Source organism: Oxyura jamaicensis, chromosome 20, assembly GCF_011077185.1.
Source record: "Oxyura jamaicensis isolate SHBP4307 breed ruddy duck chromosome 20, BPBGC_Ojam_1.0, whole genome shotgun sequence".
Taxonomy (NCBI): domain Eukaryota; kingdom Metazoa; phylum Chordata; class Aves; order Anseriformes; family Anatidae; genus Oxyura; species Oxyura jamaicensis.
Genome location: NC_048912.1, coordinates 1,096,735 through 1,118,068, shown reverse-complemented (window position 1 = coordinate 1,118,068; position 21,334 = coordinate 1,096,735). Strand labels below are relative to the sequence as shown.

The window sequence follows — 21,334 nt, the reverse complement described above, 5'->3', positions numbered from 1 at the left end:
CCCCAATGCCTACGGAACATGCCCCCCCACCCCCCCCCCCCACCCCCACCCCAGAGCCATCACAGAGTGGGGGGGTGGGGGGGGATCCGCCATACCAGGCAGCACAGGCTGCATTGTGGCAGGCATTTCCCGGCCATGGCTGCAGTGCCAGAGGATGAACCTGGACACCAGTGGGGCTGGATGCTTGAGAGGCCTGTCTGTACCCCATGGGCCCCCAGTTCTTCCATGGAGCTGTGTCTGCCGGGCACCATCCTGGGATAGCACCTACCTGTGCCACACCTTGGCCACGCAGCTGCTGGGGATGAGGCACTCTTTGCCAGAAACCTTGGATGCCACCAACCACCACTCCCCATCCCTGCAGGGAAGGGGACAAGATGTCCTATGGCTGCTGGGTGCAGGAAAGGGGCTCCCCGTGGCCAAAGGGTTGGGTGCTGGCACCACTGGCTGGCTGTGCCCTCTCACTGTGGGGACTTACTCGGCAAGGACGCGGAGCTGCTCTCCCATCCTCAGGACAGTGGGCACATCTGTGCCAGAGGGGAAGTCACACAGAGACAGTGCCAGGAAGCTGTTCGGGGCTGTGGGGAACAACACGGGGCTCAGTGCTCGGGAGGACTGTGCCCACCAGGGTATGCTGGTGGCTGCTGAGCACTCACCTGCCTGTGTAGGCAGCGGTGATGGTGTGGGGACGGCAGCTGCCATTGGGATGCTGAGCGGCTTCTCCCGGCTGGGCAGGCTCCCCATCCTATGCTGCACCTGTGGGGTCAGCGCGTGCCCCCAGCCACCTCCTGAGGCCACGACTGGCTGCAAGGGAAGGAGAGGGTTGGGCTGGCCCTGGCAGCACCTGTGGGCAGAGGGACCAGGCCGCCTGCAGCCATGTGCCCCATGGCACAGCCATGTCAGGATCTGGGCCTGAGGGGTGAGGGGCAGGGCAGTGCCACAGGGTGTGTCGGCACCATGGAGCTCTGGGCTGGGGCTGAGCTCCCAAGGAAACCCTTCGAGGAAACTGCCTGCCCATGGGATAGCATCTGGGGACCCACAGCTGCAGCCGGGTGGGCTGGGGGCCCTCCTGGGGATAAGGCATACATTCTGAGTGGGGACCAGAAAGCCCTCATCCCCAGGCTGCCACAGAACCATTTGGGGCTGTACTCACCCACTCAGCACAGCCATCCTTCCCTGTCCCAGAATCCCACGGGATGTGGGGTGCCCATCCCAATGCCCTAAGGTGCGAGCCCTCATACAGTGTCTGGGGGCTACGAGTGTCCCTTCTATCTGCAGCAGTACATTTCAGCTCCATGCCCTGGTGAGCAGTCAAAGCTGTGCATGACCCAGACCCATGGACTGAGCCTCCTGGCTCTGCTGCTGCCCTCACCTACCTGCTGCTTGCTGCTGTCACCATCACATCAAACTCATCAGGGCTGGGCAGTCATCAGCTGGGATCTGCTGTGCTGGGTGGTGCCTCCAGCGTGGTCCTCAAGGCACCGAGGCTCCAAAAGAGGGATCCTCCTGCAGTGATGGGGCTCCCTCATTTAGGGAAGGTCCTGTTTGCTGCCTACTTGTCCTGCTCTAGGTTTGGGTATTTTCCTGTGCTGGAGCCAGAGGCTGGGCCATGCTTGGCTGTGCTGCCTGCTTGAGGTGCGTGGTGATGGGGCTGAGCACTGCCTGGGCACCAGCAGGCTGCTGGCGTTTCCTGTGACGCATGCGCACCACGGCAGGGGTTTCTGTTTTTCACTCAGCCAACAGTCTGCTCAGCACAGCCCGCAGGGAGGCCTCGGTACGCAGTGAGAAAAGCCTCAGGTGCAGTTTCAGGCAACTGCTTGGAGCTACTGTAGACATTGCCCTGGGTGCCACCAGGCTCTCCTTCACCACCAGGTGTGTGGGGACAGCCACTGCAGCCAGGAGCTGGGGCCCTGGGTGGATTAGCCATCCCCTACCTGGTGCTGGGGGATGTGGCACCAGTTGCGCCCCATGAAGGAGCAGAGGTTTTGGGCCAGAGGACCCCAGGGCTGCAGCTTGGCCACGTGTGGTGCTCCAGGAGCCGTGGCACCATTGTGGTTCTTTGTCTACCCAAATGGCTCTGGCTCTGCTGGGCCAGCTCTTACATGGCTGGAGCACAGAGGTCAGCAGCGATTCGCCAAAAAGTAAGTCTGGACCTTGAGACAAGGCACTCGGTGCTGGAGGGCCGTCAGAAACTCAAATGCCTGGGGAAGACATGATGAGACCACGTCCAGCTGCAGTCTCTGGGTGCAAACATGCAGCATGGACATGGATGGAGCCAAACTCACAGCCTGGCTCCCACACAATGCCCAAGAGATGATCTAGCACTTGCACAGCTACCTTGAACACAACCACCATCCTTGAAAAGCAACTGGCGTTGACAGCAAGCACCTGCTTGGGGTTACATCCTGCCAGAGCACCCCGATACCAACCAACCCCATTGTATGGGGGATTTGGGGCTGAATTTGTCTTCTCAATTTGCATCTTTTTTGGGTCAAGGAGAGGGCAGGGATATTTGCAATGAAAAGATGGGCTGTTTGATGAATGACAATGTTTGATCCCCAGACTCTGCCACAAGAGTGTGGCTTGGGGCAGGGAGGTAGAGGTGCTCAGTTTTCTAAGGCCTGTGATTTCATGGGAGGGAGGGACACTGGCACTAAGCAGCAGGAGCTCCAGTCGCTGGGCTGAGCAGAGCTCTCCTGGCACACTGTGTCCCTCCATGCACACGGATGGGTGGATCAACTCAAGGGACAGTGAGAGCAGCCCAGCCCCGTGGTGCCCTTCGCCCTGCCTTGCTTCCCCTTGTAGCACCAGCAGGCACCACAAGGCCTGTGAGCACAGCAAGGCTGAGGGACCCCATCATCCAGGTGCTGCGGCCACACTGATGGCCTCACACCTCCACACCTTTTTGGCCAGGTCCAGATGAGGGGAGTAGCCCCATTTCCCTCAAGGAGAGGCTTCAGGGGTTGCTCGTGCAGCTTTGCTGGGCTCGCCTCAGGCTGGGAAGTGCTGTGCTGCCACTCATGGCCCCGCTGTGCCTCCCTGTCCCCGTGTCCCCCCTCCCCCTCCCAGCCCCACTGCCCTGGTTGTGCTGCTGTGGCTGAACATCCTGCTGCTATTCATGTTTCTGGTCAGTTGTAAACCACTGTGTTGGTGTGAAGTGCACACGGAAAAGAACAGCATATTACTAAAGCAGACACCCATGTGGCCTCACATTGCTCTTGGGGTTTGGGACGCCCCTGCTCTGGGTTTGGTCAGTGCTGGCTGCAGCAAACAGCTTGCATATGTGGGGCTGAGCAAAGGTTCATTTGCTCCTGGAAGTGGTAGCAAAACACCACAGATGTGCCCACCAACCTTCCCAAATGTGGCTCAGCTCCTCAAGCCCTGCTCTGCACTGCCTAGCATCTTCCTGCATTAGTGGTAGTGAATAAAATGGGGCCCCCAGACTCAAACACCAGTGTGGACAAGAGGCCTTTGTCTTACTGCTGTGGCAGCATTTGGCCATGCTAAATCTTGTGACCAAGTGGGTGGAAGGAGGCAAAAAGAATAACCCATGGGTTTGTCCAGACTCATAATGTGCCAGGACCCAGCCCCTCTCCTGTCATGTCTGTGCAGGGGCAGCAGTGATGGGATGGCTTCAGTGTCTCAGACCCAGCCGCAGGGAAAGGTTCAACAGAAGGCAAGCCACCCCAGTCGTCTCTGCAGGTTAAAATCAAGCAACAGATGTGGTGGTGGGAAGGAGACACTGAGGTCCCCAGTCCAACTTCCTCCTCCATCACCAGTGACACCACACTGGCTGTGGCTCTTTTGAAAGCCTCCAGGCCCAGATGGCCATTCCCAGCTGTTGTTCTGGGGCTGCAGCACCCTCCAGGCTTAAACGCAAGGAAAATTCCTGCTCAAATCTGAGCCCCCCAAACCACACTTTTCGGCTCCTACTCCCTGCAGCATCACCTGGCCCTGTGGAGGAGAATTCAATGCCACTGCCTTTCAGCAGTGAGCATGTCCCAGCTGTGAGCATGGCTGCCCACAGCTCCCACTGGGGCCACAGGGCTGTGCTTGCAGGAGTGAAGCCACAAGGACGGTGGTTTTGTGAGTAATGCACAGCAGCCTCCAGCACAAGGTGTTACACCCAGCAGCAGCCCATCAGAAACCTCAGCCCAAGGCAGTAAGAAGTATTTCCATTGCCGACCTCTGAGAAACCTGCAGCTGCACTGAGCTCCGTGAGAACAACCCTGTGCTGCTGAAGAAAACGATGCATGCTGTTAATACCACAGCTTGGGAGCCTGAGCTGAGTGCCACAGGGTGTGGAACTGCGCAGATATGTCCCTCCACCTGGGCCAAGCAAAAGTGTGATTTGGGATCCTGGCCCAGGGGAAGCACGTCCTTAGCTCAAGATTTGCTCCTGAATTTGGTTGGCCTTGCTTTTGTCACCTGAAGAAACAGCCTATCTTTTATTTAACTGGGAATAGTTGTTCCCAGTTTGTGTTTCACTTTGATGCTTCTATTTTTATCAAAAAAGCACTTGCTTCTGTGAAAATAATTTACTTTCTCCATATGAGAATCCTCACTACAAATCTTGCCTTGCTTATGCCTTTGAACCACCATGGCAACAAACTTATTTCTTAATCAGCCCTCTTTCAAATTGATAAAATCTCATCTGTTTGCTCTCCCTGGTCCTTGATCCATGGGAGCCTGTAGCTGTGAGGGCTCCTGCTGAAATGCACATCATAAACACACTTGGTGAGCACGCATCAACCCCTGCTGTGGTATTGTTTCCTCTAACTCATTTCACTGTCATTTTAATATTGTGTTTGCCTTTCTTTTGGTCTGTCTCTGTATTTTCATAAGGGAACTTGGGGAATAATCACGTCTCTGCACAGCTACTTCTCGGTGTAGTCAGCTGGAATAATAACCCTGCTGCACGCGCAACTCTTCTGAACACGTTGCTTTGCATTCAGCACTTGCATTTAGCAGCAATGAATTTCATGTCGTATCTGAGGGACTGACCTCTTTCATATTCTCCTGTCTTCAGTAGACTTGAACTTACTTTATTGCAATTGCCCATTTTTTCCTGTTTCAATCGGTTGCAAACCTTTCAATCAGTTTGCAATTCTGGAAGACACTTTGTCTCACTTCCTACAGTGACAGAGCTCCCCGAAGGCCTGCAGAAAGTCCAAAGCAGGAAGCTACAGGAGTCCACCCTGTGGATATGACAGCCAGACCAGGACTAAGCTGTGACCAGCATGTAAGCACTCTTGAAGCCCAGATAGCTTTCTGTGAGTGCATGATGACAGACTTCTGAGACTTAAGAGCAAAATCTGGATCTGAAAAGCAGAAGATAAACGGTTATGTTAAACGACCAGTTGCTCAGCATTGCTCCATCTGCACCTGGCTGGACATGTGTGTAGGCTAAAGAGTAAACAGATCTTACAGTGCTTTCCAAAGCACTTTCCTTCCTTGTCACAGGTATTACAGGTTAACTTTGTGTTATACCAGTAAATCACACAGGTGCAGAGTGCTGTTCACCAGGGAAGACAGCTTGTAGGACTTGCTGCCTTTGTTCAGAGGCAATTCTTGGCAGCATGTCTGCTTTGTAGCAAACCTTTTGTTTAGTCTCACTCTGTCAAACCTGGAAGCTTCTTTCTGCATTTTGGCAGAAGCCCGCCATCTGATGCCTTCAGACCTCTTGCAGGGGATGCTGTGTCACCCTGCTCCTGCTCAGCCCCTAGGAAGAAGGGGCCAATGCTGCCCCTTCCATGGGGCCTCTCACAGGAGGAAACACTGCAACTGACAAATCCGGCTGCAGTGCTAGGTCAGGCCAAGAAAAACAACACAAGCACACAGGGTAACAATGAAACTCAGTTATAGCTTTATTTAATAACTGGTACAAAGTTCCCCTCAGGCAGAGCCTCCCAGTCCCATTCCCTACCTGAAATGGAGCAGAACATGAGTGTGACCCTCAGAGGAGCTGGCTCCCATTGAGTCAGGACTGCTCAGCTGTTAAGAAATGATGTTTTGCTCGTCTCTTGAGACCTGTAGTAGCCTGACCACTCATCCCTTTTCTCCCATTAACAGCTAGACCCTGGCACGCAGCAGGCATTTGCCTCCTGCCCTCTGTGACCCAGCCAGATGCAAAAAGGCAGAAAAATTGTGAATTCCACAAAGAGAATAAACAGTACCTGCACACAGGCATTCACTGCTCAACTGCTGGCCTGAGTCACACAAATGTGTGGCTGACAGCAGTCATTTACCTTCACTGGTGTTTCTTGAGCCTCACTTAAGATCCCATGCAGACATGCTGCCTGGGGATGACAGCAGCAGGAAGCAGAGCTGGCAGAACAGATTTTGGAATCTCCATATCGCAAGGGGCACTGGTGGACATTTCACAGCCTGATTGATGTTAAAGATTCACCTGTGCCAGGGTAGAATAGTGACTACGTGCTAACTGCATTTGGCCCCTCCGCAGGAGAGGCAGGTGGGTCAGCAGAGGCAGTCTGGCAGCCAGAGCTGCTATAGTTTAATCCCTTGTACTCTGTTGAATAGTGCACCTTGGTTAGTGTACATTTACTTGTTAACTGCTTTGCCCTTTCAGGAGGCTCAAGTAAGAAATCACTCCGCTCCTTAACACACATACAGAGATGAGACCAAGACAGTATTTTCAACCATTCCTTCATCTTCCACGCACCTCCTTGGCATGCCAAGAGTCCTGGGAACACAAAGACCTCCTGGTGGGTTCTGCGCTCCAGGCACAGCTCTGCCAAGGAGTATCACCCACCTCCAGTGCCTGGAGCTTCACACCATCATGGTCTTGCTTTCCCATGTCTCACAGATTCCATTCCAACTGCACCGCAAGGGTCCTTTAGCAGAAGCACAACTAGAAAGCAATTCTAAACCTCACAAAGCCACAAAAAATATATTTAAATGAACAGGGAAGACAATGGCTGTCATCTGGATTGATATAGAGCACACACAGGAGATGGTATCAGCATGTACAGTAACCTGACTTACTAAGACTGCGGAATGTTAATGAGTTTTAAAGAGGCTCTGATGCCCAGGGCATACAGAAAGGACCAAAGTAATGTCAACTACAGACTACCAAGGAGGTAGCAGCTCAGATGGGCATGCACAAGTTAGAGAGAACAGTTAATGCCATGTTGGATGAAATGCTAGATTCTGAGTGGGTTCAGTGGGGGCAAGTGGAGTTGTCTCAATTGAGAAGAGGGGCTCCTGCTTAACAGGATACTTCCATGGTTTGAGGTGCATCCTGGAGATCAATTCCTTCTGGGGTTCCAACACTGCCTTCACCGTGGTTGCTAGTATGAGACCGGCTGCGGACGCTCTCCCCAGAGCCCACACTAGAAGAGGAGTGAGTACGCGAACGAATCAGCCTGGTCATACTAGCTGCTGGCACTGTAAGAGAGAACAAGAGTAAGGCTTAAAGAAGGAGGAAGTTCTTAGGCTCAGAGCAAGTATCACAGCACCCAAATATGTGTTGCTGAGTAAGCACAGAATGAGCTGTCCCCTCAGGAAGAAAACTCACTCTTCACTGCCAAAATTAAGTCTTTGCATGTCTAAAGCAAGATGTTTAAGGCCCAATTTCAAAAGGTCCAAGGAGAGCAAATGCCAGAAATGTAACTGATCATTTGCAAGTGCAGTCATGGTGAGTGTCTGTGCAAACCAAGGCAGCTGTTGTACAAGTGACCTTTTGAAAGTCAGTCTCATCACTCTAGAAAACCACAGAGCTGAAAACATGCAACAATCAACAAAATACAAATGAAAGGTGAAAAACCATAGCATACACATTGTACAATGGATCAGCCTAGCCCATAGCAGCAGGACATGCTGAGACAGCAATGCACCCGAAGAATCATTCAACTCAGTACACAGACTTGGGCCGAGGCAGATGCACAGTTGAAGGTACCTGACTCAGTGCTTAGGTGGCTGAGCTGCACATAAGGGACTGGAAACAACATGAGACAAGGAAAGGGATGAATACAGGTAAGAGCCAATTAGTTGCAGAGTGTGAGTAGCAGCTGCACTGCTCCTGGGATCCCAAGCTACTTTCCCTTCCACTCCCATCTCACACACTATGCTGTAATCTCCTAGCATTTGTGAAAACAGCTGATAATGAGCATCTTGGGGAGATGCTAACTCAAAAACCTACCAGGGGCAAATCTCTCCTATGATGTTAGCTGGAAACTGCAGCATACCTGGTGACCTCATCCTCCCCACTGTATGCACCGTAACTGCTCAACAGAGATGTAATTTTCCTGAGGTGAGGTAACTGGGGTATACTCTGCAATTCTGGATACTGAACAGAAATTCTTGTCTTTCCTCGAGTTGACAGCATCAGATTCCAGCTACAAGGCATTACTTTCCACTTGCAGTTTAAGCATGGGCAGGTCCAGCTGTTTCAATCAATGTGCAGAAGGAACAAGAATAGCTATTGGGGAACTGGCTTCTGCACTTCTAGAAGTGACGAACTGCTTTGTTTCTCTGCTGTTCTCTTCTGAGATGAGGCCCTGCTGGACCAAGCTCAGCACTCCCAACAGTCTTGCCAACCAAAGTTGGTAGAATGGCTCTGTGACTAGCTACTAATTCTATAAATAGAAGTTTACCCCTCATCCTTCCCCTGTGCTACACATCCTGTTGGCAAGAGATCTGACCACCAAAGCCCTGCTGAAGTCCTTGCTCTGATGACAGTACTTGCTGATTTTTCCAGCACCAGGCATGCAAGAGACTTGAACATGGAAATGCACTTAGACTGTGAGATTAAAGGGGCATTTCTCACACAGCAACCTCCTCTGAAGCATCAGGGTTTTCTGGCTAGCCTTGGAGAACACGATCATCCCACTGTGTTCATGTCAGACACACAGAGCTCTAGGGAAAAGGACAGCTTCCTCTGAGTACTGACATCCATGAGTTGGTAAAGAAGCTCTGGTGACATGGAGACCATTGAGAATGTCACAGCTGCTATAGTGGCCATGTTTAGTGGTTACTCAGCCATGGGAACAAACCCCTCCTATAGTTCCAGCTTTTGAAGGTTCATCCACAGAAGGGACCTCCTAGCCCTGGCCCCTGGCAAGCAAGGCAGAGCTGTGCCAAGGTGTCTGCAATGGAGACAGAGTTGATCTGGTGCACCAAGAATCTCTTCTCCTCAAGTCCTCAGTCCCTGGAACACCAAGGGCATGGGAAGTCTCAGCCTGACACACTCAGGACACAATGTCTTCTGCCATGAAGCACAAGGAGGAAGCCACAGGGCAGAGCTCTCATGTACCCACCACAACCAGGAGGCTGTACTGCTTGCTACTGCTCCTTCCCCTTTACAGAAGGTAGCACAGAAGATTTACTGTCCTTGCGAGCACACTTTTCTTAACTGGGACAAACATGAATTTACAACATTTTATCAACACCAGCAACCAAAAAGGGGTCACCGCACTAGCTGTAGTGCAGATCAAACACACATCAGGGAACAACATTGGTTTACTAACGTGTTAGTACCCTAGTTGATTTTCCAGTGTAGATGGATGTCCTAGCAACCACACTAACTCATGGGTGGGGACACAATGGGCTCAGATGGACCAGAAAGGCTGAGTTCCCCTCAAAACAAACCCGCTCCAAAACAGAAAACTGTTTGCCACTTACTGTAGCCCATTCCCTGCACAAAGTACTTGAAGGCTTCAGTCAGTTTGCCAGGCTGTGGAAACAGAAAGGGCAGCATTCATTAGTGTGAGCAGAGCAAGGGGCTTTGTACAAACCAAATCCCATGGAAGAGCTGTGACACAATTCTCACCTGAACCACCTGGGGAAGTCCTCCGCAGTCAGCCATCTGCAACAGGAAACAAAAGGAAGGTTGGGTTGTCCTTCCCACCCTGGGTCAACCCCAGAACTGGCACAGTACCACCCACCCCACCAGGCTGAGGGCACCTGCTGCACTGTGACACAAGGCACACTTCTATCATTTTGCTTCGAAAACCAAAGCAAGGCCTGGTGATATGTCTTCTGGGAGCTTGTTGCTGAAGAAACCCAGCATCCTGGAGGCTGCACTATCAAGCAATCCCAGGCCATACTCTAGAAGCCCAGAAGCAAACCTGCATCTGCCCAGCTCCCCCTACCACTCTTCCCACACCTGGTGGTTTACACTTCTACACAGTATCTTTCTGACATGCTGAGGAGCCATAGTTGAGGATGGGGTGGACTTGTAGAAAGCTATAAAAAGTGATGTTGCTGACAGTGAGCAGGGTGGAGGCAGGGCACCTCTGCTAATTCTCATTAGATCTTCCCTGCCACTTGCTGGGTGAAGATAACAGAGAACTGGACATAAATCAGGGCATCTGGGAACCCCTAACAAAAAGCTCTTTTCCTCTTAGTCTTTCTTCACGCAGGAGAGAACACAGCCCTGAGCAACTGTCCAGAAACCTCTTGAAGCTAAATGTATGGAAGGCAAACACCTAAGTGGAGCTGGCCTCACCAAAAAAAATGGCTTTGTGCAGGCTGGAATGATTCTGGCATGGTACTCACCTTCAGAAGGGTAGTTTTGGTTGGGTCAAGACGTGAATTGCATTCAACCTAAAATAAAAGGAGGTAAGAGGTATGTGATATCACACAGAAATCTTGAACAGTCAGATGAAAAATGTGGGGCAGCTGCTCCACTGGCAGCAATGGCTTTCTTCAGCAAAGAGAGCTTCTCCAGAGCCCGGAAGGACTGAGCAAGAAAACAGACAGCACGTAGGAAGAGAACAATGAATGGAAGATGCCATGAGGAAAGGCAGGTGTTCCCATCCAAGGGACAGAACATCACTGCCTGAGAGAAGGGGATATGAATTTAAGGGAGAGCATCCCCAAAACCTGATCCACCATGAAACCCTGGAGCATCCCCTGAGCTCTGAAAGCAAGACTATGAGGGAAGCAGACTTCTGTGCTATGCAGCATGGAGGGAAATCACAATTCCCCAGTCAGGCAAGGAGGAAATGTGCACTTCTCTGTAGTCCTGCTGCAAACAGAGAATAGGTGGGGACCTATAGGAAAAGCAGCCCCATAAAAGGAGATTTTCATGAGCTGGGAACCTGAGCAACTAGATAAGCATGCTGAGATCCAGAAGACTATAGACCCTCTCCCAGCTGTGGCTGGGAGGCAATGAGAACCCTTAGGAATGTTATCCCAATACAGTAAAAACTTGGAGAAAGTCTCAGACTTCCATATATTCCCGACTGAACAGACTAGTGAAAAGCCAACAGGACCAGAAAAAGCCCTGCAGTTCTCCATGCACAGCTCCTAGGTCCTAGCTACTGCTTTAGGAGATTGATACACTATTCCAGGTTTCTTAAGGAAACTTGTTTTGTTCACAACCCCCTGGCCTTCCCACAGTCACCTTCTGAAAGGCATCACAACCACTCTGCATTGCGCCATGCCACATGTGTAACTGTGCTGGGAGGGAAGTGGTTATTGGTGCCTGCAATGACAACAACAGGAAGGAGATGCTACTGAGTGTTACTTTCCCTGTGATGCAGTGCTCTTGCAGAACTCTGTGCTAATCTCCACAACAGAGCTGGAGTCACACTGCTTATTTTTAAACCTCAGATAGCCTCAGTACAACAGGAAGAGAACAGCAATTCATGAATTGAAAACTAAACTCCAGGGAGTAGCCTGGTAGATCTCAGGGAAAGACCCAAGTTCTTGAAAGAGGTCCTCTGCATTGCTTGCTAAGCAAGGGTCATGAGCACAAGGAATCTTAGTCAGATACTGCCACCTTCAACTTAGAGTGGCCCTGCAGGGCCACTAGGTGTCCCAAGCACTGGTCTCCCATCAGTGGCTGACAGTTCTCAATATCTGGGGACTATAAAAGAGCTTTGGACAAAGAGATTATTTTTGTGGCTAGTTGTGGCAAGGTGAAAACACTGCTAGGTAAGGCAGGTTTTCTAAATGCTCTCTGGGGCTCATGTCATGCAAGGAACATGTTCGTGTATACGTACCACTGCTTCCACAGCAGGTGAGTTGTCACCAACCACTAGCAAGGCAGGGCACCTGGTAAAAACCCCAAGAGAAATGTTACTTCCATTGCTTCTAAGGAATTTCTGAGAAGGTCGAGGTCTGTGCACCAACAGCCTTATGAGATGTTAACAATGCTAAGCAAAATCCCTCTGTGCTCCCACACCATGACATTTTGTTTGCATCAAAACCTCCTCCGTGGCTTGCATATGCACCCATACCATCCCCTCCATGTACACCAACTATCACTATTGTTGCAGATGTGTTAAAAGGTGGGTGTAGGGCTGAGAGAAACACCATCCCAGGCAATAGAAGGGAGCATGCTCTTTGGAATGAATGTCTTAAAGTCAGGAATTTCAGAATAACTACATCCAACAGAGTTTAATGCCTCCGAGTGTGGCTACTGGTTAGCACTGTATTGTGGTTTGTATTTTAGAAAGATACACAAAAGATTCTGGGAATATATTGAAAAACATGATATTAAAACCTCTGTTGACAAATCTGTGCTTTCATATCCATTTTTATATGTACTGTAATTCTAGAACAGGTAAGATTCAATGCGTAAAACATACACAGAAGGCCACTGATCAAGTGGCTGTGAATTTATATTATTCATTTACAGATAAAGGTAAGAAAGGGTTGGGCTAGACACCCCACTTTGGTCTGGTGACTAGATGGCAAAAGTTATGCTAGAGAAGCCATGAATGACAGACCTCAGTCAGTGGAGTACCTCTAAGGTTTGTGACACTCAGGGCCTATGAGCAAGTCTAAAAGCAAAGAGACCCAAACTTTCGTAGGAATTATTTAAGGGTCTGCAGATCCCTATGAGTCACTTCAGTGGGCAGTGTTCTGTGGCTTACAGCTGTCTGCACAACAGAGAGCAGCATGATTGGCTTTGCCTGGAGACCAAGCAAGGAAATCTACCACTTTAGGTTAGCCAAGATCTAGAGGGTTTGTCTGTAGATGCTAAAACATCTCCTGGGACTGGCGGCAGCAGAATTCCATACAATTTCCAAGGAGACAACAGCAGAGCCTGTGCAGCAGCGTTTAGGGCAGCCCAGGCATTCTGCTTCAGCACTGCAATTCACAGTCTTCATGTGGAGATGATTTTCCCCTTTTGCTTCCTTGCTTAGAACTTGAAAATTTACTTATACTTGCTCTGCACTGCTCTCCAATGTCTGTCCCTTCTCAGCTGTACCCTGCACAGACTTTTTGCTCTCTGACTAATGAGTCACTGCCAAGGTGGGAGCTGTCACACCCTCCCCATCCCTCTATGAGAATTGTGCAGATAACTTTTCTAGGCAGCAGCAACAAACAAAAACCTGACTAATTTTTCATGAAAAGCAATCAAACTAACAGTTCAGAAAGTACAGTGGCTTCTGGGTGGAAATGTTTACTCCTCTGACCCTATCTTCTGCGGAATCTCAACATGTTCTTACTGAATGGGCTTCCAGAAACCTCTGCTCCACTCTGGCTGACAGCACTGCACCAAAGCCTGGGACTGTCTGAATAGTCTTCCCAGCACTTGATCTCATTCTTGCTAAGAAGCAGCGACAGCTTTTCTGCTGAAGGGACTGCATACTAACTAACTAACGCAGGTTGATTAACAGCAACTTACTTGAGTGTTTTTGCTGTATTTTCACTGATGCCAAGAACTGGTCTCTCAATTTCCAGGTCTCTACGACTGGAAGACAAAGCAGAACAATTCTCCATCAGATCATCAGAGGAAACTGGTTATAGTGGAAACATTCAAAATCCAACCACGTGTGCTGGCTCCAGCAGCCAGACAACAGGTAACCACCTCCTGTGTCATGCCACAAACAGAAGCCCCAGTAGTCATTGCCAGAAAATGGGATCCATGGCAAGCTTGCTGTATGCCTTCAGAGATAATATATATGGTAGCAAATCTACTGAGCAGGATGGGTATGGGAGCAATTCTGAATCTAGAAGGCACAAAACATCCTGTACCTGTTGTATGACGTGAGGAACAGCTGAAGGTTATCTTGGTTAATGTCCTGTGCAATATGAAGCCTGTATGTTTGGATCAAATCTAGATTTGCCTGCAGTTCCTCCTGTACACAAAAGTAAAAGAATTGGAAGACAAAGAACAACATATTTTTTTTTTGCATGTAATAGTAATATCTAAGAAATTACATTCTTAAAAATACTGAAGCACTGAACTGCCTCCACACTTATTGCTCACTGCTGAACAATAACCTGCAGGGACAGTGACTCCAGACTGCATTAATACCTATGCTATATTAAGTGTTCCCATGAAATGACTGTGACGGTATTTTGGTAATGTGATCATAATTTTACAAATGGTAGCGCACATGCTGCTGCTGGCGTATAAAGGTATCTTGAGATGCTGTAAGTTGGCTCTTGAGCCTCAGCAATGCTTATATGGGTACAGATCACTCTGTTTTAGGAAGGTTTTCCACTTACGTTTCATGTTAAAGAAGCAAAGCTTTATATGTGGGTGCCAAAACTGACACCAAAGGAAAATCTCATCCCAGCACACAGTTCTATGAAGAAATTGCATTCCAAACGGGGAGAGAGAGAGAAGGAAATGCAAGGAAGCACTATACATAATGAAGAGGTGTGAAGAGCATGTGCTCTAAGCAGGAGAAAGCTAAGTGACTCCTTTCAGTAATGATATGTGATGTTACAAGGGTGCTTCAGGTCAGGGATTGATTTGCTGCGAGTCATATGCTGTGTGCATGAGGCACAACCTCTTTCGGTTTCCTGGTAATCTTGCTGAGTGGGAGTCAGCAAATCCCAAACAGAAGGCACTGTTGTAGCCAAAAGTTTCAGGAGGGGCTATTTTGCCTCTGCTGAAGCTAAAGGGGAAGAGGAGAATGCAGCAGTTTAACATCTAGACACGTACAATAACCCCCTATCAGCCTGCAGCTGATCCGTCCTCCACCCACAGATCAAATGCCTCTTTGCTGGTTACAAGACAACTGGCTGCCACATGTTTCTGCACACACTTGTTTGGGCAGCAAAAAGGATGGACTTCTGCAGCACTAATGGCGTGGGACACTACTCTCTTACCATATCTGGAGTCTGGAGACAGTCAGTGCACGCATGAGGATGTGTTTGCTCCCCCTAGCATGCAAAGTCCTGGTGCAAGTTTGCTGCACAGAGAAGATAGTACAGTCTATGGCAACCCTTGATGGAGCAGGGCTAATTCAGAGCAGGTACATGCAGAGTACAGAGTTCCATGTACAGTTGCAGGGGCAACATTAACACCTACTGGTTACTTACATGGCCAAAATGATGTGCCAAGACAATATCCACTATATTGGTTGTCCAGCCTGAAAACTGAAGAGTGACAATGAATGAGGAGGAGAGAGAGGAAATGGAAAATGCTGTTTCATTATAAATTTAAAAGCAGCTCCTCAGAATAAAGAAAATAACAACAACAAAAAAATATTTTCAAGGAATATAAGAAACAAAACGCCTGAAGTATAGGATGGGTGTGCAAGGCTTCAGAGAAGCATGTAAAACAGATAGCCCTCCAGAACTGTGAAGCCTTGAAAACTGTAAGTGGCCAGAATAACAGAATAATGAAAATATTCATTCAGCATCAGCCAAATGAAGCCTGCAAGCACAAGTACTAAATCAGAGGAGAGGTCAGTGTGTGCTTAGCAGCCACTCATCTCCATGCAGTTTATTGGGATTTCTCATTCACACATGATCACACCCACTCCTGTTCCTAAGGTGGAGGTCGTGCCACACCCAGACTGAGGACACAGCAGTGACAGAAATGAGATTGTGCAGTCTTGGACATAAAACGACAAATTCCTGTACCCTGTCCTTTTCTTTCTTATTCTACACACTGTTTATTAAGCACTGTGGAGAGAAGATATATAAAGGAAGGAAAATCTCACCTTGGATGCTGCCCAGTCAATCCAACCCTTTGCACATGGATCAACATTAATAAGCACAAGTCCCTCCACCAGGTCTGGGTGGCTGAGCTGCGGAGAGAGAGCACAAGCACACTCAGAAGGATCATTTAAGCCACAAAAGCACACATTGGTAGGTGTAGCAGCTGGAAAGCTACTCGTAAAAGCAAGGCAAGGCAAAATGAAGGGGCAGACAGTGACCTTTTCAGAGCCTAGCCCAAAGCAGGCCTTTTGTACCAGAAGGATTCGTTTGTTGGCCCTGTTGGATCAGCTGCTCGTACGGCAGGCACCTGCAGCCTGAACAGGCCTCAGCAGTGTTGTCTGGTGCCCACGTGCCTGGTACAGCCACAGGGTTGCAGGTCCTGCTCTGGTGTGACGGGGCTGTGAGCAGTGACCCTCCCTGCTCCAATGTGGCATCTTCGTCAGAGATGTGGCAAAACAGCATGATGTGGCAGGTGGCACCAGAGTCTGTGCTGAGGTCCCCCAAGCATCTGCAGCCTGAATAGGGGTCTATGAAGCTCCTGGTGCACTGGAGGGCACCCCTTTGTCCTGCCCAGGCTGCCAGCAGCCCTGTCCCCACTCCAGCCTGGCATCCCAGCACCATGCAGTTTACCTTGGGGCATGTGTGCAGAGCGTGGTTACAAAATACTCTGAGAATTGCTTGTGAACACAAAAGCAGTAATCTAACAGAAGTGGATAGCTTCAAGCCTTAGGTTCACTCAAAGGCTGAAATTTTACTGAAGCTTGTGCTCTCTGTTCCATTGCACAGATTAGCATCAGTTAAGCAGAAGGAAACAACTCTGTCCTCAGCAGGAAGCTGTCTGCAATCCAGGCAGCATGGCAAGGGCTTTCTGACACTTCACTGAGCTGAGGCCAGAGGTTAATTTGAGTGATTCCTTTGTCAAGGTTCATAATTACACAAGATACAAAAAGTAAGCAACAGAGTGAACACCGGTGACTCAAACCGATCTAGGCTCTTCCCTGACACAATCCTGACTGCTGGGAAGAGGAAATAGAGCTTTTTGTAGGAAGGGGAGCTGCACGTGGCTTTAAGAAGGAGTAAGTAGCCTAACATGTCAGCAACTCTCTGCATGCAACAACTTCAAGAAAACTTTACTGAGGATGTTAAGAGTTCAGCATCTGTTTTTAAAGCTATCCCTGAATGACTCAGGTGAATTCCTGGGCCACATCTACTGATTTCACACGCTTATAAAAATTCCGCCAGGGAGAAATGTAGAAGTAAGTAACAACATAAAGCTAGTGCTCTCTTCTTTAAAGGTGGAGTGCAAAATCCTCTTCTCTACCACTGAAAAAGCGCATTCCTCATCTGCACTAGTCCGTAATGCATCTCCACAGCACATCACTGGATCAATTGTTTGGTGTCACAAACTCTGGAAGCAGCTTACAGTAATGCAGACAGAGCTTTGTGAAGACACTGGTACCTTCAGTGTTTCAATTACAAACATCCAATCATTCCTAGGCTGTGCATTTCTAGCAGACAGGATGTGTTCTGCTGACTCAAAGACATCGCATTACAATCTTTCCATGCCTGGCATAGCTTCAGTGTAGGTTTGGCCGCTCCAATTTAACCATTTGGTCAAGAAGTAGCTCTCACATGGCTCCCTGCATGCCTATTGTAATTACTGCTGCTTTGCCCATGCCCCGCAAATGGTTTGTTTGATTAGTAGAAGACCACAAGTCATGTAAGTCACAAGGAATGAAGAGATACTTACTGCACACCTGCTGAGGACATATGCACCAGCTCCCAGTCCAATCCCAATGAAGCTTTTCAGGCTGAAATATAGGCATTTCACAATCAGCAAGGTTAACTTAAACTGAAGCATCCCTAAAGGCAAAGCCAGCTGTTCACTTAGAGTTAATTTTCAAAATGATCCAACAATGATGCAGCAGTCATAAATTGTTTGTGTGGCAGACAGTGTTACCAGCTTAAGAACCAGACAGGGTTACACAGGTTAGGAGACACTCAGGACACTTGGGACAACTCAGTGAACATATCAGATTATTGCAAGCAGAGATAGAGAGAGGTGCTGGAATGGCTGAATCCAGCTGGCTCACCCTGACTTTCTTTCAGAGACTTACTTCAGGTGTGTCAGAACAGCAGGCAGCATTTCAGCCAGTTCATCCATACTGGGATACTGGTACCTGAAAATCAACACAGCTCGTCTGAGGTTGTCTCCCAGTTCTACCCAAGGTAGGAGAGACAAGGAGCATCTGACAGGAATGTACATAGATGATAATCATAGAATCATAGCATATCCTGAGTTGGAAGGGACCCACAAGGATCATCAAGTCCAACTCCTGGCTCCACACAGGTCTATCCAAAAATTCAGACCATATGACCAAGAGCATAGTCCAAATGCTTCTTAAACTCCCAACAGGCTTGGTGCCATGACTAAGTCCCTGGGGAGCCTGTTCCAGTGCACGACAACCTTCTCGGTGAAGAACCTTTTCCTGATATCCAGCTTGAACCTCCCCTGCTGCAGCTTGACTCCATTCCCTCAGGTCTTATTACTGGTCACTAAAGAGAAGAGATAGGCACCCACCCCTCCACTCCCCCTCGTGAGGAAGCTGTAGGCCATGATGAGGTCTCCCCTCAGCCTCCTCTTTTCCAGGTTGAACAGGCCCAGTGACCTCAGCCGCTCCTCGTACGTCTTCCCCTCTAGACCCTTCACCATCTTAGTTGCTCTTCTCTAGACCCTCTCCAATAGTTTCTAATGTGGTGCCCAGAACTGCACACAGTACTTGAGGTGAGGCTGCACCAGTGCAGAGTAGAGTGGGACAATCACTTCCCTTGACCAACTAGCAATGCCGTGCTTGATGCACCCCAGTATACGGTTGGTTCTCTGCAATGATTATTCTGCAATGATACTCTAAGTCCGGCCAACAGCATGGATCCCATCCCTCTGAGCAAGACTAACAGAGACCTATGTTTGGGGCAGTCAGGCTTCTGTTGGAGAAGACAGACAAAGCAAAGAACACCAGCTAGACTGTGATGTGCTGGGCTCACACTCAGGTCAGAGAGCTGGTACCACTAGCAAGGGCCTCAGTGACATGAGAATTCCCTGCATGTTCCTCAGGAAGCCTCCTCATCTTCCCACTTCCTCTACTCCTGAAAACTGTTTTCCAGCACACTCAGCCTAGCAGTCCCAGTCAGGTTAAACTGGGTAGCTACCTCAGACCAGACTGCAACAACATCTGGAACTACACATGTCTCTGCAGAGCTCTTACCCAGATGGAAATGGGGGGGCTCCTTCCTGTTGGCCTGGCGCATCCACGTGGCACACAGCAAAATGCTGAGTGATCTCCTGCATATCTTCGAAGTTAAAGAATGCATTGAAACAGGATTTGTCTGTGAGAGAAAAAAAGAAATGAGACATTACCTGAGGTTTTACTATGATCCGTCCTCCACACATCATGGCATACACCTTTGTGAACCCAACCCCTTGCCGAGTCTGTGGGACAGTGGATGCTGGGTGACAGTGCTGCTGTGCCCCACTGACTGCAAAGCAGCAATGAGGTCTAGAAAATTAACTGCCATGGCTGGAGGGCAGCAAGCAGGCAAACATCACCCCAGCACGCATGCCCAGGAAAACAGGGCCCTGCTCAGGTATTCATGGTACATACTGAGAAGCACCTATGTGAACATAACTGCATGTGTGGGGTGGGAAGATATGGTAAGAACATCTGACCCCACTACAAACATTCGAGTATTTCTGCAGCCTTGAAGAAGGGACTGGCTCACCTGCCCAGCATCCAGGAAAACTGATGCCTGGTGGCAATTCAGGGAGAACAGCTCTACTAAATGGTACAACAAGTCACCTAGAGCCCTGTAGTGTGCTAGGTGGATTCATTTCAACCCTGGCCCTATCTTTTGGGGGCTGTTGGAGGGCAGGGGCATGCTCCATGTTCTCTCTTAAGCAGACCTTTATCTTTTTATCCTGAAATGACCTATCCCATCTCAGCTCAAGGCCAGTCCCACTGCTCTCCATACTCAATTGATGATAACATAAACAAGCACTTTTTCAGGGTCCTTGGAGTACAAGTGCTTACGGTTGAGGCCAATGTCATGGTATGTGAGGATGACAGGTCTGTTCCCCTTGGGTGTGCCCCGCATGGTGACATGAACCACTCCAAAAGCTGTCTCAATGTCATGTTCCTGCAGAGAGAGAAGAAGGAGCCTCAACATTATGTGTGCTGGCTGTGCTATGGGTAACTCCAGCCAAGGGCCAGCAATAAGTGCTTCATCCACATTCTATCATTGCCATCCTGTCCACTGCTGGTGACTCAGTATAGCTCCTGCAACCTGCAATCCTGTCAAACCTCCACAACCACTGTTCAGAAGCAGGTTGTTTTTGTACAGACATATGAAGAGTTTGGGGCTGTGCCTTCCTGTGCTCAAGATCCCATTTCAGTGGGTGATGTTGCTGCACAGTAGCAGAGGCCCAGTGTCATCTGTCCATCTGTCTGCTCATGGCATCACAAATGCAGCTCTACTCCCCCACTCAATGAATGTACTTCACTCCCTGGCTGGCATCCCTTCAGCCCACAAGTCTCTGTTCAATGTGCCTGCATCCCACAGCCCTGGGATCATCATGCCAAGGGGCAGGCTGAGGGGGCACAGAAATGCCAGAGAGGCTGGTAGCAGCCCCAGACCCTGGAGACCACACGCCAGAACATTTTGGAAACCGCAAGGCACCACAGAGCAAGGAGACCCAAGCTCTGCAGACCCAACTGCTGGCTGCCTGGGGTGCTGCCACCCAAGGGAGTGAGAGCTCACACAGTGCCTTGCACAGGAGAGAAAGAGGACCATAAAGCCTCTGCTCTTATATGTGTCCAGGGCAGAAACAGAAGCCACAGACTCAGGATAACGAACACAGAAGTGCCCATAAAGTTGTCTGAGTTTAACTAAAATAGTTGTAAACACATATAGACCAACACTGATCTGGTATAACTGCAAACTTTGGAAAAGGTGTAGAGATAACAGTAAGGCTGGTTACCCAACATCATCTACAAGTCCATTCCCTAATCTATAGAAATCAAAGGAAAGCAATGCCCTAACTTACAGACACTGAAAAAAACACGCATTATTTTCTTGATATTAAAAAAATGATCTGTTTAGGGAATAGCCTCATGGTTCAGCCTTAAGACAGTACATTACAACCCCTAAAATGTTTTGTATTACACAAAGTTTACACAAAGTTTCTGATTTTTTTTTAAAGAGTAACTTCCAATAACCTGGACATGATTAGACCAAATATAGGACAGATGAGAGTACCTGGTTCACAGCACATCAGAAATTCATCTTGCCCCTCCTTTCTCCAAACAGCTGTCTGTGGGTCAGACTAATTTAGTTCTTGCCAAGAAAGACCTTCCTCTCTCCAGAAGTATTTCTTTCTGGGAAGCCCCAAAGCCTCTCCCTTTCT

General features: G+C 49.1%; 2 protein-coding genes across 3 annotated transcripts in view; both read right to left on the bottom strand.

Annotated features, from left to right (window-relative positions):
- Positions 1-1,671, bottom strand: part of SLA2 (Src like adaptor 2) — a 4,839-nt gene extending 3,168 nt beyond the window's left edge. Inside the window, exons 1-4 of the mRNA XM_035344295.1 lie at positions 1,374-1,671; positions 654-801; positions 476-575; positions 269-355 (exon numbers count right to left, since the gene is read on the bottom strand). Coding sequence (XP_035200186.1) covers positions 269-355; positions 476-575; positions 654-741 — 275 coding nt within the window. The 5' untranslated portion in view covers positions 742-801; positions 1,374-1,671. The remainder of the gene's footprint in view (positions 1-268; positions 356-475; positions 576-653; positions 802-1,373) is intronic.
- Positions 1,672-5,840: 4,169 nt separating this feature from the next.
- NDRG3 (NDRG family member 3) overlaps positions 5,841-21,334 on the bottom strand; it is a 38,203-nt gene continuing 22,709 nt past the window's right edge. The window contains exons 4-17 of one of the 2 annotated variants that reach the window (XM_035343832.1): positions 19,962-20,067; positions 19,140-19,260; positions 17,991-18,053; positions 17,624-17,684; positions 15,876-15,962; positions 15,250-15,306; positions 13,951-14,054; positions 13,601-13,666; positions 11,967-12,018; positions 10,516-10,563; positions 9,788-9,823; positions 9,640-9,691; positions 7,916-7,954; positions 5,841-7,404 (exon numbers count right to left, since the gene is read on the bottom strand). In XM_035343832.1, coding sequence (XP_035199723.1) covers positions 7,226-7,404; positions 7,916-7,954; positions 9,640-9,691; positions 9,788-9,823; positions 10,516-10,563; positions 11,967-12,018; positions 13,601-13,666; positions 13,951-14,054; positions 15,250-15,306; positions 15,876-15,962; positions 17,624-17,684; positions 17,991-18,053; positions 19,140-19,260; positions 19,962-20,067 — 1,071 coding nt within the window. In that variant the 3' untranslated portion in view covers positions 5,841-7,225. The remainder of the gene's footprint in view (positions 7,405-7,915; positions 7,955-9,639; positions 9,692-9,787; positions 9,824-10,515; positions 10,564-11,966; positions 12,019-13,600; positions 13,667-13,950; positions 14,055-15,249; positions 15,307-15,875; positions 15,963-17,623; positions 17,685-17,990; positions 18,054-19,139; positions 19,261-19,961; positions 20,068-21,334) is intronic. The other variant, XM_035343833.1, reaches the window with a different exon arrangement.